This window comes from Periophthalmus magnuspinnatus, chromosome 14, assembly GCF_009829125.3.
Source record: "Periophthalmus magnuspinnatus isolate fPerMag1 chromosome 14, fPerMag1.2.pri, whole genome shotgun sequence".
NCBI classification, from domain to species: Eukaryota; Metazoa; Chordata; class Actinopteri; order Gobiiformes; family Gobiidae; genus Periophthalmus; species Periophthalmus magnuspinnatus.
In genome coordinates, this window is record NC_047139.1 from 22,227,321 (window position 1) to 22,243,093 (window position 15,773).

The following is a 15,773-nucleotide window of genomic DNA, read 5'->3' on the forward strand; positions in this document are numbered from 1 at the left end:
GTAGTTTTGAACAGGTTTGATTGACACCGTTGCTAAGCACCCACCTCTTGCCAAACCAACGGAAACAACGGTAAGGGGCGTTACCTTCATCAATTTTTCTCCAGATTGGCTCTTTGGTTGCTATGATACTCGGGGTCAGAATCCCAAATATGGAACTTTGCCCCTATAACTGCTAGCCTTAATGAGTTTCACTGGAGCTGAATGCTGTGGGTGACGTCACACTCCCTTAGTCCACTTCTTTATATAGTCTATGGTACTAGTACAGTCATTAACTTTGGCAACATAAAGAATTAGTATTTGGCACAAGTTCAAAAGTTTCTAGTTTCCCTATAGTTTTAAGTTGAGCTGGGGACAGGCCACAATTCTATGGTAGAATTAGATTTGTTGTCCTTGTTTATGGTTAATATCGCTGTAATTACTGGGACTATCCTCATGAAACAAAAAAAAGTTTTAAGTCTTCTCTTTTTTGTCTGTCAGCATAAGTAAACAAAGGGGAAATACTTTCTTCACAATAGTTTCAGAAAGTGGTTCATTACCAGATAATGATGGTTGTAGGTTGAAATTACTTAAAGCCATAGGATCAATATGATAAGTTTGCGAAGCCGATTCCCAACAATTAATGAGAAGGTTCAACATGTATGACTCTTGCAAAAACAATGAATCTCCCATAGATTTTTATAGGCCAATCAAAATCTATAATGTGAATACTGAAAGAGAATTTACCCCTGAAATAGGTAAACCTTTAGTCTATTGTTAGCACTTTTGATGTTTTGGATGTTCAAGATATCTGTAGTGCCTTGACAGAGGTTTATCACACATGCATACAGAATATATACAGGTACGTTATATCATATCAAGCCTCCTTTCGTGTGCTTGCAGTCCTCCGGGAGCCCTACACAGTCCGGGTGGAGGACCAGAAGGCCATGAGAGGCAATGTGGCGGTCTTCAAGTGCATTATCCCCGCCTCAGTGGAGGCCTACATCACTGTTGTGTCCTGGGAGAAGGACACTATGTCAATCAACGCTGAAAGTAAGTGCTCCTTTCACACCATACACATCCTAATCCGAAGACATTTGGTGGAAGAATGCGAGGTCATCTTTTTGGTTTTGTTTCTGTAAGGTTTGGGACATTAGTAGGATTGACAGTGGTTTTAGTTTAAAGGTCCTATATTACACAAAATTGACTCTTGAACTTGAATTTTAAGCCATGTTATAATCCTGTTACCTCCCCAAAAACATACCCAGAGTTGTGTTTTATTAATCCTGCATTATTAGTCTGTCTACATCTTCAGAGAGGAAAATACTCTGTTCCACCTTTGGATGTCATGTAGTGATAGTTTTTAAGTTAACAGTTACCGTTTATCTTTTGTTCAGTACAGATGGGCAAATTCACGGCTGAAATGATCAAAATGACTCTAGTGAAGGTGTCTGGAAAACACAGTGAAGCACTTCTCATATTACCACATGACATCACAAGGTGTAACAGAGTGTTTTCTGTCTGAGAGAAGAACTTAGCCTAAATATACAGGGTTTGTGTGTTAAACATGTGTGAATGAAACAAAACACAACTCCAGGTCTGTTTGTGATGAGGAAACAACATAATAACATAGATCAGACAATATTGTAATATGGGCCCTTTAAGAATGGTTAGAGGAGGAAAGAAACACAATACATTATGAAGCGATGGTCTTAAACTGAGTAGATGTTTATGGGGAACAAAGTAGAGTCCTCTATGGTCCTAAGGGTAGTGTGTCTTCTAGTATGCTGTTATTGAAGTATCTACAGTATTTGCTGTGACAGATGATGTTGTTGTTCTTGTTATAGTGATAGAAGAATAAACTTTAGTTGTAATAGTAGAAAAGGCAGTGGCAATAGGTAATTATCACTAATAGTAATGCTAATGTAGTGTACGCCAGCACTGCACAATATGTCACTGTTAAATCGACCACCAGTCAAAAGTTTGCACACACCATCTCATTCAGTGTTTTTTTTTTTTTTTTGTTTATGTTTACTACTTTCTACATTTTATTCATAGAAAAAAATCAAAAATATGAAGCAAGATGTGTAGAATTATGTAGTAAAGAAAAAAGTTAAATAAATCTACTACATATACAATTTAAAAAAAAAAGAAGTGAAGTGATTTAACTTTTTTATCTTCACTACATAATTCCATATATGTTGCTTCAAATATTTGATGTCTTCTGTTTGTATATAAAATGTAGAAAGAAGTAAAAATAAAACATGAATGAGTGGGTGTGTCCAAACTTTTGATTGGTAGTGCACATAATATAATTTCCTCTGCCGAAACAACAGACCCAATCTTTTTATGGAAAACTCTTGTTCCTGCAGGTTAGACCTCTACAAACATGTCCTGAAATGCATGGGATTCTTGTATTAGTTTATTAGTATTTCAGTCTTCTCTCAAATGTTAATGCTCCTGCAGTTGTTTGAATCCTACTGTTTCAACATAAATAAATAACGGCTAATGTATCAGAGAATCATAAGAAATGTAATCAGAGAATCATGTAACCTTAGTGTACACCTAAGTTGTGTTAAACCTTACACAGACATTCTTTTGACTTGTTGTACTCGAGAGAACGTGGTTGTCCCTGATGCCCTGTCTATCCCTGTCTATCCCGGTCTATCCCTGCGTTGGTGCTTCTCCGTCAGTCTGACCCAGTGACAGACCCAGAGCTTGGCTGCAGCCGCCCAGCCTCAGTGATGTTGTGTATTGACCCAGTTGTGCGTCTCATGTGCAGCACTACAGCGTCCCGATCATTCAAATCACTTAAATGGAGCGCTCGCCTGCGTGATTGTTTCCCAGCCCTGGGGGGCAAATTCACTTTATGTGGGGCATTTAGCAAACTCAATAGACAAAAGCTAATGTCATTTTGCTTTGGGATGGAGGGCAAATGCTGGCCACGGACCGCTGCTCTGTTTTTGTTGACGTTTCACATTTGTCTGCTGAGGTGAAATCGGCCATGTTGAAATCTATAGCAATCCCTTAATTGTCCATAAATGGATTTGCCCAGAGCGTGTGTGAATGCAGACAGTTGTTTGTGTTGAAAAGAAAACTCAAAAAATAACAAAACACTAAGAATATAAAAATGTAAAAACAAAATACATTTTTCACAAATAGCTACCAACAATATGCATTTTGTGTATACATTCCCGTATTTGTTGTGCTATTGTATTTTTACCATTGAAAGCATTGGTGAATTTATATTAATGAAAGTATCTCAAAACAACAGCGACAAACTTAATTAGCCCTAGTAAAACAAGACATGGTTTATTAAGAATGATTCAAGCTTAGTAAGTACTTTATTAATGCCCTGCCTCCTAATCCCTTTGTTAAATAGCTGCTAAGCCTGAATCATTCTTAATAAACAATTTGTTCATTATGAATAATGACGTCTTTGCTCGATCTGTATTAAGGCTGTAGGACAATTAAGGTGTAGGACATGGCTAACCTGCTAGCCGCCTTGTTCCAAATAGGAAGTGAGCATGGGCGCGCTTCTGGCTCCATCGACTCTGGTTCCAATTCACTTTACCTTGAAAACTGTGGCCCCTCTGCCTGTAACTGCTGCAGTCAGACTTATCATTTTAGTCTTAAAATGTTCATATTAATCCACTCTGCATGATCCTGGTGTTTTTATTTTGTTATTGTGTCTGTAAATCAAGATATGAACATTAATAAGAGACAAATCAGACACCTTGTTTCCCTGAGGTTGCTCCGACTAGCGTTAGCAACAGATTTAATTGACAGTGTTGCTAAGCGCCTGCTCCCTGCTAAACCACCGGCACGGATGGGAAGGGGCATTACCTTCAACAGCCTTGCTCTGGATTGGCTCTTTGGTTGCTATGATACCTGCGGTCGGAATTCCAAATATAACTGCTCTAGCCTCGATGAGCTTCATTTGACTGGAGCTGAACACTATTCGTGACGTCGCACTCAATTAGTCCACCAGGTCATACAGTCTGAGTCATACCAAAAACTCTTGTAAACAATTAATATTATACATGGGAAAGTGTTTGAGTTTTCAATATATGAGCTCCCCTTTATTATATTTAATATAGCATTTCAAAATATCTCTATTTCTCACTGTCTCGCTCATGCCACATGCTATAAATCCCAGGCATCCGTCAAGCATGTAAATGTTGTCAGAAAAATCAGACTTGCGCCGGCCCACTGCTCCTCTCTGTGTTGAATATTACATGACAGAAGCCTCGGTATCTTGCTCGCAAATGGTCCTTATCCCCGTCTGAGTGGGCATAGCCATTTTAGTGCTCTCTTGTATTATGTCTGCCAGTCTATATGCTTCTATAGCTGCCTTAACCTCCCATCACAACCTTTCCCCTATGTTAATATTTTATGGACGAAAAATAATATCAACACTTTAGCTTCAAACCAAAAAAACTATGTGGAGTATGTACAATTTTCTGCCCTTTTTAAATCAATTATTAAAGCTGAACTATGTAACTTTTTGAGTGAAGGCGCTGCCACCTGATTTTCTCCATGTGTGAGATTATTGCCTTGCCTGGAATGTTCCACAGTAAGGTATTAATCTTATCTATCCCCATCATAGACTGTGTAAAGAAGTGGACTGAGGGAGTTTGACGTCACCCATAGCGTTCAGCTCCAGTCAGATAAAGCTCATCGGGGCTAGCAGTTATAGGGGTGAATTTATATATACAGTCTATGATCTCCATGGAGACGAGCCACCGAGCAAGTTGCAAGTCAGATCTGTGAAAAGGTGACCCCGCTCACATTAAGAATTAAAGTTTTGGTGTGGTAAACAGTAAAAAGTCATGAGTAATACGGTAGCTAGATAAGTTAAAAGGTTTACTCTTGAACAATCAAAGCAAAGCAGTGCATCACTATGGAAACAAGCTGAAAATTTACACACTGCGCCTTTAAGTTCACTATTGAGTTCGAATTGTTGCAGAGCATACAATGTAGTCCATTAGAAAAGAATACAAAATGAAGTCTCCATTTGTGCTCCCAGAGAAATGATGGAGAGATATACGTCTGGAGTTTTAGCCAAAGTCCTTTGACAATAGCATTTTCACGCTCCAGTTTTCTGCCCTACAGTTAAATAATAATGAGGTCCATGGGTGCAGAAGAAAGGCTTTTGTCATATTGATTGTCTTTTTGAAGATTTTCGCAGTAATAATTAATCACGTTTTATCTGAAGAGCTCAATATTTGTGTACATTATTTATTATAGTGTTGTTTTCATGCTAGCCCGTATATTGAATACATCAAAACACAATCAAGTAGTGAAGCTTCAGCCATTTTGAAGGTGTGTTTTTGATGTTCTTTGACCGTCTGACAACCCCAAGCAGAGCACAGCGCACTTATTATTAAAAAGAATAACTTGTCCAATTCACCACTGCATCTTTTTATTCAGCTGACGTATTTTATATTTTTCTTTAACTATGGATCATTCCTGGACGACTGAGGGATTACAGTACACAGACACCAATACAAAGCGTATGTATCTGAGCAAAAAATGTGTCTCTTCCGAGTATAGATGTATAAGCAGCTCTTAAGGTCAAAATAAGTCCACTGTGTACTGTCTGCATCTAATTATAGAGCATTTTTATTAACACATAGCATGCTCTGGTGTCTGAACGTTGTGAAAAGCACTTATAAACTCATTGTGGTGAATAATTAGGATGCACGAAATGCATGAGGTAAGTGAGGAGTAAATTAGGGCCACTGCAAACTGTTACTGAATTACTTCTTGTCCTGATTTTTTACCGTCTTTCTGTTTTTTCATGTTCAAAGACAGTAAAAATCAGGACCAGCACCTTCAAGCCTACCTCTAGTCTATATACATAATCTGTTTATCGTTTTGCTTGTTTGAGTAAGGAGACTACAGTAAGCACAATATATTATTTGTTCACTGAGCATTAGGGTCCATTCACTTTAAAGGCTTAGTCCACTGCATGTGTTTTATCAGTGCGAAATCTCTAAACTGTACTAAGAGGATTGTCACTATTGTCAACAGAGCACAGCCAATCAGGATGCAGGCTGATGGCGATGGATTTACAATGCTTTACTGAGAATCTCTTTTGTTTAGGTTTAGAAAAGCTGGCAATGAGCTGCTCTAACAGTATTTTTATTTTATTTTATGTCTGTGCAATGTCGCAGTCGTCCAGGTTGATGAAAAATGTAATCTTGTCAGCTGGAGAAAACGTTTTTGAGTGAAGACGTTTCGCTGCTCATCAAAGTTCTGGTCAGATTGCTGGTGCTGCTACTATTTTATTTACTGTTTTTTTTCTTAGCATGTGTGTATATTTTATGCAAGATGTGATCAAATGAATCAGAGCATATTCATAAGTAACATATTGATTTGAAAGCACATCAGCATAAAGCTAAGTCACTGCTGCACGCTCCAGTGGGTGAGCTCACCTTGAACCAGCAGGTAGACTCACACTGGGATAATTCAATGGAAACATATATAACTATGGTAAGAATACTTATGATCTAAAATCACAAAGCTTAATACAGCAGTAAAAAACACAAATGCACTTATTTATGTGAGCCTCTTTCCATTTTAAAGCAGCGTGTCGTCTTATAAATACTTGCTGTAAAAAGGCTACAATGACTTAGATAACAGAATGTGCTCTGCAAAGTACAAAATCTTCTGTCTACTTGTACCTAATCGTAAATGTACTTGCGGCTTTGGCATCTGTAATGCATGGGATTCTTATATTACTTTATCAGTTCAGGTTTCAGTCTTCTCTCAAATGTTAATGTTCATAGAGTTGTTTACGCTGCACTCTGAAAAGAATCCTCGTTTTTAAACAAATATTGCAAATCTGTCTTTTATTTTTTATGAAAATGTGGAGCTCTATTGCTGTGTAAATGTATGCAAAATCACCATGTATGTCTTTTTTTCAGCGTACACATCCACCACATACAATACATAACAAATAGTAGACATCCGGTGCATGTATTTTGCCGTTTTTAGATGACTTTTCGAGTGATGGAACAGCTATGAAAAATAAGATTTGGACTGATTACCTATGATGTATATAGCTTAGCGTGCTTGGCGTGATACTAGGGAGAGGCGCTCCGCTGTGTTCCCAGGTGCAAAACGCTGCTGCAGTCACTGAGGAGGCCTTGTAGTCATTTTCCTGGGCCCGCTTTGCTCTGTATTCAGCAGCAGCGAGGAGAGAGTGGATGGAGGAGATAGAGGGGATGGAGGAGAGAGTGGGGACGGGGGGCAGGAGGAGGAACGTGGAGGGTTGTAAAGTAGAGAGTAAAGAGAAGGAGGGGAGGAGAAGAGGGGCACTCCCGACCCCATCTTTCTTGCAGGGACTATAGCACCTTCTTCACATTGCGCACACTGCTCTACAGGCCGGCCTCCATACACTTTGCATTGTATTTTTCCGTCTTGATTTGATTCATGCATGTGCAAACCTGTTAGCGCTTTGTTGTGTCTTATGTATATTTCAGGCGACTATCACGTTTTTTTTAAGGTCAACGAGTTTGCCCTATGGAATTGAAATGAGAAATTCTCCACACACTTAATAGATTTGCAGACAAAATCAAAAAGCTGCAAAAATTATCTAAAGAAAAAAGAACAAAAAACAGTGACAATGCTGCACTTGCTATGGGTTAATTTTACCATCCAAAACATGCACTAAAATAATTTGTTTTTATTATTAATTGCTATGCCAACAGTGTTCATTTTTCATCTTTCTGAAACCCATGGGTAGCGCCACAGACCCGGCCCCGTCGCCAGCGCTGAGAGGCAGAGAGGCAGAGAGGCAGACTCATTTGGGTTAAATTGGCTGAGCATAATGGCCCTTTGAAGTAAATATCAAGAGTTGGTATCAAAAACCTTATCATCCGTCCGCAGTCTCTCTCTCTCCTCTCTGTGTCCTGTTTTAAACGTGTATATTTGATGCACAGTTACGGTCATGGCGGAGGATGTGAGCACACCTAAACTGACCTGTGTGTTTTCAAAGTCCTCCATCTTGTCGCCATGGAGACCAGCCACTCACGTCCTTGGAGGCTGCCATGCTGTGCAGAAAAATCACATTGATTTACTGAGCCACAAGGAATTGTATGCAAAACGTGTTTATTCTGCTGTTTCACAATTGAATTTCTGTATTGGCTTTGAAGAAAAAAAGTCTAATGTGATAAGATTTGTTACTGAAGTCATCTGTGAGGAAAATGTGCTTTTAAAAGATCACTGCATGTTAACGTCCAATTACAACGACCGTCAAAAAGCAAAAAAGTAAAATTGTTTGTTCAGAGTATTTCGTATGGCAGAATTTATGTTGGTTTTATGTATGGATTTAACTTTATTTTATTATTTATTTCTTACTTCTTTATTCCTGTTACGTGCAATATTTAAGGACTTTTTTCCCAATGAAAAGAATGAAGATATACTGTTTTGTTTTAAATTGTTAATCACTATGGCATCTGTCCTAATTTTTCATCTTTTTTTAATAGATAATTTTTTTAGACCAAATTTTATTTTGTTTTCATAACTGCGTCCATCAATAGGAAGACGCCACAAAAACCTGTTTAAATCAGCTGACCGGACACGTCACAGCAACATCATGTGACCACACAAAAAAAGCGCTAATGAACAAAACTGTCAGGCGTGAAAACAAACTAAACCTTGGTCTGGAAAAAAATCTTTTAAATTATAAATAAAACATTAAAATAGTTTCTGAAACCCATGGATAAGGCAACCCTCTAAACCGTTTTTGATTTTGCACTAAAATGGTTAAGCACTGATTATAAACGTATACTGTAAGTTAAGACATTGTTTTAGTCTTTAAGCTGCAAAATTCTATTCTGCAAAATCAACTTTCCAGGACTTTGTGATGATGTTTGAACAACCTTTAATCGCATATTTCCAAGACACCATTCTGCCGATCAATCCCTGTTTTCACTGCCACCTGCATACACACACTACACTCTACTTCCTTCATTCTCCAATTTTATTTTTTTAATCACTGATATGCCTAGGGTTCAGCAGTGTCATGTAGTTTGGCACAAATGGAAAAAAAAAAACGTTGTCAGCTCCCATTGGGCATTGCAGTTTTCTAATATGAAAATCTGCAGACTTGTTTCTTTTATTACGGTAAGTTGTTTTAGATGAATATTGAGATTTAAAATGTCCAAATTCTAACATAATGATCCACGGGTGTCATAGATTATAACTACGTAGCACAATATGTCTTGTTTCATATTATTCAGTACAACCTGCAGGCAAGCCACAATACAGAATGCAAATGTACTGTAGCTATCGTCGGCGTATGTTGTGCTTATGCTGCTATTGTCCTCCTGTATAAGTAACCATCATAACCATTGGTGCAGCACAACCTTGAGCCAGAGCTGGGGGCTGGTGCGTAATAGTTTTAGTGGTCCCAGTTAGGGATGGGACGATTTACGATAATATCGTTAATCGCGATAAATAAGGTCCGCAATTAATCGTTCGTGGCATTTTTTAATAATCGCGATCATCGCGCACGATTATAATCGCCTTTACGGCACCACACTGCCTCATGTTTCCAGTTCCAATACAACGTTTAGATGTTAGTTTGTGGTGTTTGCCCACTCTGACATAGCAATGACACTTGTAGCTTCTGTGCTTATCTATGTCTGAACTATATTCTGTCAGATATCAACAATAAACAAAGTCTGATCCGTAACTCTCCACAGTACCAGTGCGCGCCTCACCCGTGCGCACAGATGAGACGCTAATGTGTGCACATCTTAGATTTTTACCTACACTAATGCAAACTGCAGAATAAAACAACACCTTTTAAACAATAGACAAATTAAGTCTAATTCATACAGCTGAACACAAATGTGTCAGAGCGCATGGTCTGAATGCGCACTATATGCACAGAAGCAAAGCTAACAATTATACACGGTATATTTTACGTACAATTACGTCAATGGCAGAATAAACCACGCTTACCGATCGAGAACAGCATCCAATCCATCAAAAAATAAGGTCCTTTACTCCTGAGTCCACTGTAGGATCTTTACTCTTTGCCATGAACCGCTCCGGGTCCAAGATGCCTCTAGTTTAACTTGTACAAACATCCACAGTGTCCTCGATCACGTCCTCCCTTTGGTTTGTCCGTTTCGTCATGTTTAAAACGCAAAACAACAGTGCGTAAAATGCGCCATTATGCACACATTTCTGCATCCACTCGTTTCCCAATTCACCAAAGTGCCTTAATTAAAAAAAATTAAGTGTTCGTCGACGGGCACTTGCGTCACTTCCGGCGCAACAAGGACCGTTCCATTTCGCCAGCATGGCATTGAGGAGTACATATTTTCTTCCGGGTACGTCTTTTTACGGAAAACCATGGCATGTGATACATCATCCTGTCCCGCTGCTCATTGGCTGTAAGGGGAAAACGTCACTAAATGTGTGTGATATAATTGGTTGATTCTACAAGGGGAAGAGTGGGGCGTAAACTTTCAGTCATCTGCAGCACTGATTCGCTGTCTGCGGCCTCAGTAACCCACAACCCCCACCTTATTGGCCACCACTGGTGTCAATCACAAGCTAACGCGTGTGTTTAGCACTGGGGAACAAAGTTGGCGCTGTCAGAAGTTTATTATGCCTGAAATCGACTAAAGAACGGCAAAGAAGTGACGGAGCAGATTTCATATTTGGAGTATTTTCCTGCAGCAGATTGGACATGGAGGATCTTATTTTGTGGACATAATTTCTTGACTGGATTATATTCTCTGGACCTTTACGGAACAAATGAGACCAACTTTGTGTGAATATGTTGATGTTTGACAGAACCAGAGCGCTCAATGGTAAGTGAAGTCCAGATTCACACTTTTCTACAAAAACGTCTTTCCTGTCAGCACTGTGGTGATTGCAGGTGAAAATGGTTTGCATATCCAGAAAGATGAGCGCCGCAGCTTTCATTCGATGTGTAGATTGTTTGTGCGGGTGACGCAGAAGTGTATGTACATTGCTATAAAGTTTTAAAGTAGGCCCGGGCCGTCGGAACGTTAACAGGTTAATAATTATCGCGATAATATCGTTAATCGCGATTATTTTGGCCACGATAATCGTGAGTCTAAAATTTAATATCGTCCCATCCCTAGTCCCAGTGTGACTAAGGCAGAGAACCACGCAGCGGAAGACAGGATAAGTGAGTGTACGCTTGTCGACAGGCAGGCTAGCTACTGTGACGTGTTCCTACTTTTACCATGTGCTGTCATTCCCTCTGTGTCTGTGATTGGTTGGAGTATTGTTATCCACTTGGAAAAATGGGTCAGGTGGGGAATGTTGGTTTGTGTATAGAAATGTATACAAAGGTAGCGATTAAGACTGCAGGATGAATCGCAAACGAAATTTGAACGGACGCACGTAGCGAATCGTGAAGACATTTTTGAAGTACCTTAATGTCCTCCAAATTACAAAATATCCGATCTGATTCTGCATAAAAACTACTAACCTTGTAGCATACTGCGGAAACGTGTTCCGAAATGTGATTCTTGTGTTAGTTTGTCAATTCCTATGTCAGTTTTTTGTCAATTTTTCTGGAAACGTTTAAAATTTGAACTAAATCGCAAATCTCGCAATCCCTTGTTTGAAAAATCACAATCAATATTCTTCCCAAATTCTTCAAAAATGTAAATAAAACCAACAAAATAAATATGGAGGTCTGTTTTTTTTTTTTTTTTAGCATTTTAGCAGCAAGAGCGATTCTCTGCTGGGGTCTTCTTAGCTAGATGAAAAAAGGAGGGGGTAAGAAGCCAGGAGGAAAATCAATACTTGTGTGCATGAATCTAGCTGCGGCTGCCACAAAGCTTTATGGGAACATGACGGGTGAGACGGAGCTGCGGGTCGGTCTGTGTGCGCGCCGCATGATAAACTCCCAGGCTAAAGAAAAGGCTGGAGCTGAGAGCATGTGGGGGGATTGATGAAGTGTAACTGTGTAAGGCCATATACATGTGAAGTGAGCAATCTGGAGCTAAGGCGTCGCAAAGAAGTACAAAATGTTGGCGTTTGTTGTGCAGCGTGGAATCGGGCTGCGGTTTTATTTTAGTATTCGACTAATTGGTGATAATTATTTCAATTTCTTTCGCTGAGTCAGACGATTATTTCTATTGTACATTCAGATTTCTTTAACCAAATAAAGGTTGAAATAGGGTGAATGGAAGCTTCAAGGTAGATATTTATGAATGAAGTGTGAAATTTTATGTTCTTTTTTGACATTTTGATGTAATGAGTCATTGAATTCAATATAAAGACCACCCAAAATAAAAATAAAAAAGTGGAATAGTTGGAGTCCATTGTGTCAAAATAGCTCAGTATGGAACAATGATTAGAATACAGCCATGTTTTTGTCCAGAGGCAAATGTTCATTTTGGTCTCATCATATTGTAGATCTTGTTTGCTGAGTCTATTTAGCAGCCTGCTCCAGATCTTCATTAAATTGCACCACACTTTTTCTTTTTCTCTTTCTCTCGCCCTCCCTTTCTCCCTATTTCTCTCTTCTTCTTCTTCTCCTCTATCTTTGTCCCTCTCCCTCTTTCTCTCTTTTTATCTCTCTCCTACCCCCTCTCTCATCTTCTTCCTCTCCCCTCTTTCTCTCCCTCCCCTCTTTCTCACTTTCTCTCCCTCTCCTCTTTCTCTCTCCCTCTCCTTCACCCCCTCTTCCTCTCTCTCTTACCCCCCTCTCTTTTCCTACTCCCAACTCTCCTGCCCCCTCTCTCTCTTGTTGTTCATCCCTTCCTCCCTCCTTCCTCTTTCTCTCTCTCTCCTCTCTCTCTCTCCCTCTCTGTTTCTCTCTCCAACCCCCATCTCTCTTCTTCTTCTCTCCCTATTCTCCACCTCCCTCTCATGCTCTCTCTGTTCTTCTTCCTCTCCCTTCTCTCTCTGTCTGTCCCGCTGTCGCTCTCTCTCCCCCCACTTTCTCTGACTGTTCTCTTTCTCTTTTTCTCTTTCTCTCTCTCTCCTTCTCCCTCTCTCTCCTTCACTGACTCTGCATCCATTGTACTTCCTCCTCCCGCTGTTTGCTCACCAATAACCGCAATTTGTCGTTTATTAAACTCTCAGGGTTGCCAACAATTAGTCTGCGAGCTGAGGTTGGGAGCGCATGCGTACTTGATGCAGGAGTCAGGAGGAGGAGGAGGAGCAGACACTCTTCTTCAATTCTGCACTTATTTCACTTAGAGGCTCCATGGCTAATTCAGAGACACTGTATCCTCCCACATCTGGACACGTGCCAGGTCATGCATGGACGCCTGCCAAGATACGGATTAGCTATAAGCGCTACATGAGCTAATTGTAGAAGGAGCCACAAATTATGAGACGTTTTGTGGACTGCAGGGTTTGAGCGGGATCGGCCTGACTGTGGATGTCACCGGGGTTATGCATACACTCACACACGGACAGTATTACATGGGTTTCTATGAGTAAGCGTGTGTATAGTGAGTACAGTACTGTTAGTTACTTCTCCATGGGGACAATAAAGCGTAACTCTGAAACCTTCTTCTTCCAGCAGGTGACTCAACCAAGCCAAGGATTTTTTGGCAATGAAAATGCCTGGAATTGAATAAATTAAAGATAGATGATTATACGCCAAACTATGGAACATTTAGGAACACGTGGATGAAAATAAAAACAAACTCTCTCTTTGAAAATACATCAGAACATTTGTGGTGACGTTTCCTTGAACCTTCCTCATATAAACTTCTGTATCTTTTGCAGTTATTACGTTACAGGTGTTTTCATTGCTACACAAATACCTTAAAAACAGGCATTCATACTGTAACTTGGCTCGCCTCTCTGTAGATCTCATCTGTAACTTGGCCTGGTGGGGTCAACTGCTTCTTTCGATGGTGATAGATCATTTTAGTTTAATTTGTTGGTTTAGATTCAGCTAAAGCTAGTTTCCTTTTGCAGTCTCTAGCAAACAATTACAGTACATCCAAATATATTTACATTTAAAATCAAACCATGCGCTCTCCCGTTCTTTCATTCAAACACGTCACACTCCACATTTACACTTTCAACATTTAAAATGACTCGGAAACTATGTCAGAAATGACCATATAAGACTACATGATCATTTAAAACATGCAAATGCAAACTCAGTGTTGGCAGTGCTGAGTCTGTAAAAGGACTTTTCGAAAATTATGCAAGAAAGCAGATAGCGCTGATGGGAAGAATACTTTTAAAATGTATTTAGTTGCAGAGTACTGGATACCTATATTAAAATGTATTTTGTAACATACTCCAATAAATGGGCTAATCAGAGTACAGTTGTCCCTCACTATGTCACGGTTCACCTTTCGCGGTCTCGCTGTTTCGCAGATTTTTGTAGCGTAATTTTGCATGCTTTTTTACAGTGTATGTACATGCTTTGTATTCTGTGTCCTCATTGGCTGAGGGACTGTAGACCATTGTCCAATCCGTCTCCTCCAAGTTTTCTCCCCGACAAAACCTGCAAAGTCGATGAAGCGTTTTGCACCGACAAAGGCGCCTACGAAGATTTGAACTTTGAGAGAGTTTAAACAAGAGAGAAATGTGAGAAAATGTTAATGCCTGTGTGAGAAAAGTGTGTAAAGTGTGTGGTGAGGGGTTTTACAGCTGCAAAACATATAGAATAATTGTAAAAAATAAAGCTGATACGCGGATTATTTTTAGAACGTAACCCCCGCGATAAACGAGGGACCACTGTACTGCATTTTGAATACTTTTACATCGAGTAGTCTATAAACTCAGGACAACATATGATTTAAAAAAAGCATTATGTTTGTTTCAGTATTTGTTCTGCATTTTCTGTTACTAACTGAAGAAGGACAAAGCACACATGCCTCACCGCAACATGTGTTTCCTTTTTTTCTCAATAATTCTGTGCAGTTTGAACCCAGAATTGTGCGATCAAGTACTGCAGCGTATCCCTTAGAGTTTAGGAAAGTAACAGTATTCTGAACACCACCAAATGAAAGAGTAAGTGAATTCTGTGTATGTATTTTTTGTATATGTACTCAGTTACTAGGCAAAGCAATAGCATCGCCATGGAGACTAGTTGGTGGCGTAACCTCTACCAGAAATTTTACATTGTGCACCTTTAAAATACTGGTTTAAAAGCTCTTCCCTTTCTTTAAATCTACCAACATAGACCGCTATAAGAAAAAATATATACATTTATTTTACACAATCTCTCCATCTCTCTGCCCTTCCCTCGTCTCTCCCTGATTTCATTCATCGTCTGTCAAATAAAGGCCCATATATTTGTGTCAGGGGTGATGCGGACATCCGAGTATGCTCTTTGCTGCTTCTCTTTAGCCACAGTGTGATCAGTCTTTGTCAGCGATAAAACCCAAAACTGACCCCCTCCAACCTCTCCATCTCATCTGCTTTAACAGCGCCGTACATTGACGTCAGTGAATATCTCAAACCGAACCCGTGATATGTATGAAGCCACCTTTGACCGCCAACAAAAGGCTGCCTGAGATCCAGCATCACAACCTGCAGAGCGCGCGCGCGTGTGTGTGTGTGCGTATTTATGACATTGTGGGGACTAAATCTGTAATGGTGGTTTTCAGATTCTTGAATGTGATGGTGTTGTACTCGCAGATGAGAGACAAGTTTTCCATTCTGAGTGAAATTCATGAAATATCCAAAAGGTAAATGCACAGATGTTGAGCCTAATATTTTTCAGATATGGGTTAAAATTGGTTAAGGTTCAAGTTTAGGTAGAAGTGATGAGTAGAGACTATGGTGAAGGTTAGGACTAATGCAAGTCAGTG

The 15,773-nt window shown here is 39.7% G+C and overlaps 1 protein-coding gene across 2 annotated transcripts in view; it reads left to right on the forward strand.

The window, feature by feature from the left end:
* Positions 1–15,773, forward strand: part of dscama (Down syndrome cell adhesion molecule a) — a 113,126-nt gene that overhangs the window by 24,585 nt on the left and 72,768 nt on the right. For both annotated transcript variants that reach the window (XM_033978197.2, XM_033978198.2), the window contains exon 3: positions 880–1,029. In XM_033978197.2, the coding sequence (XP_033834088.1) occupies positions 880–1,029 (150 nt within the window). The remainder of the gene's footprint in view (positions 1–879; positions 1,030–15,773) is intronic.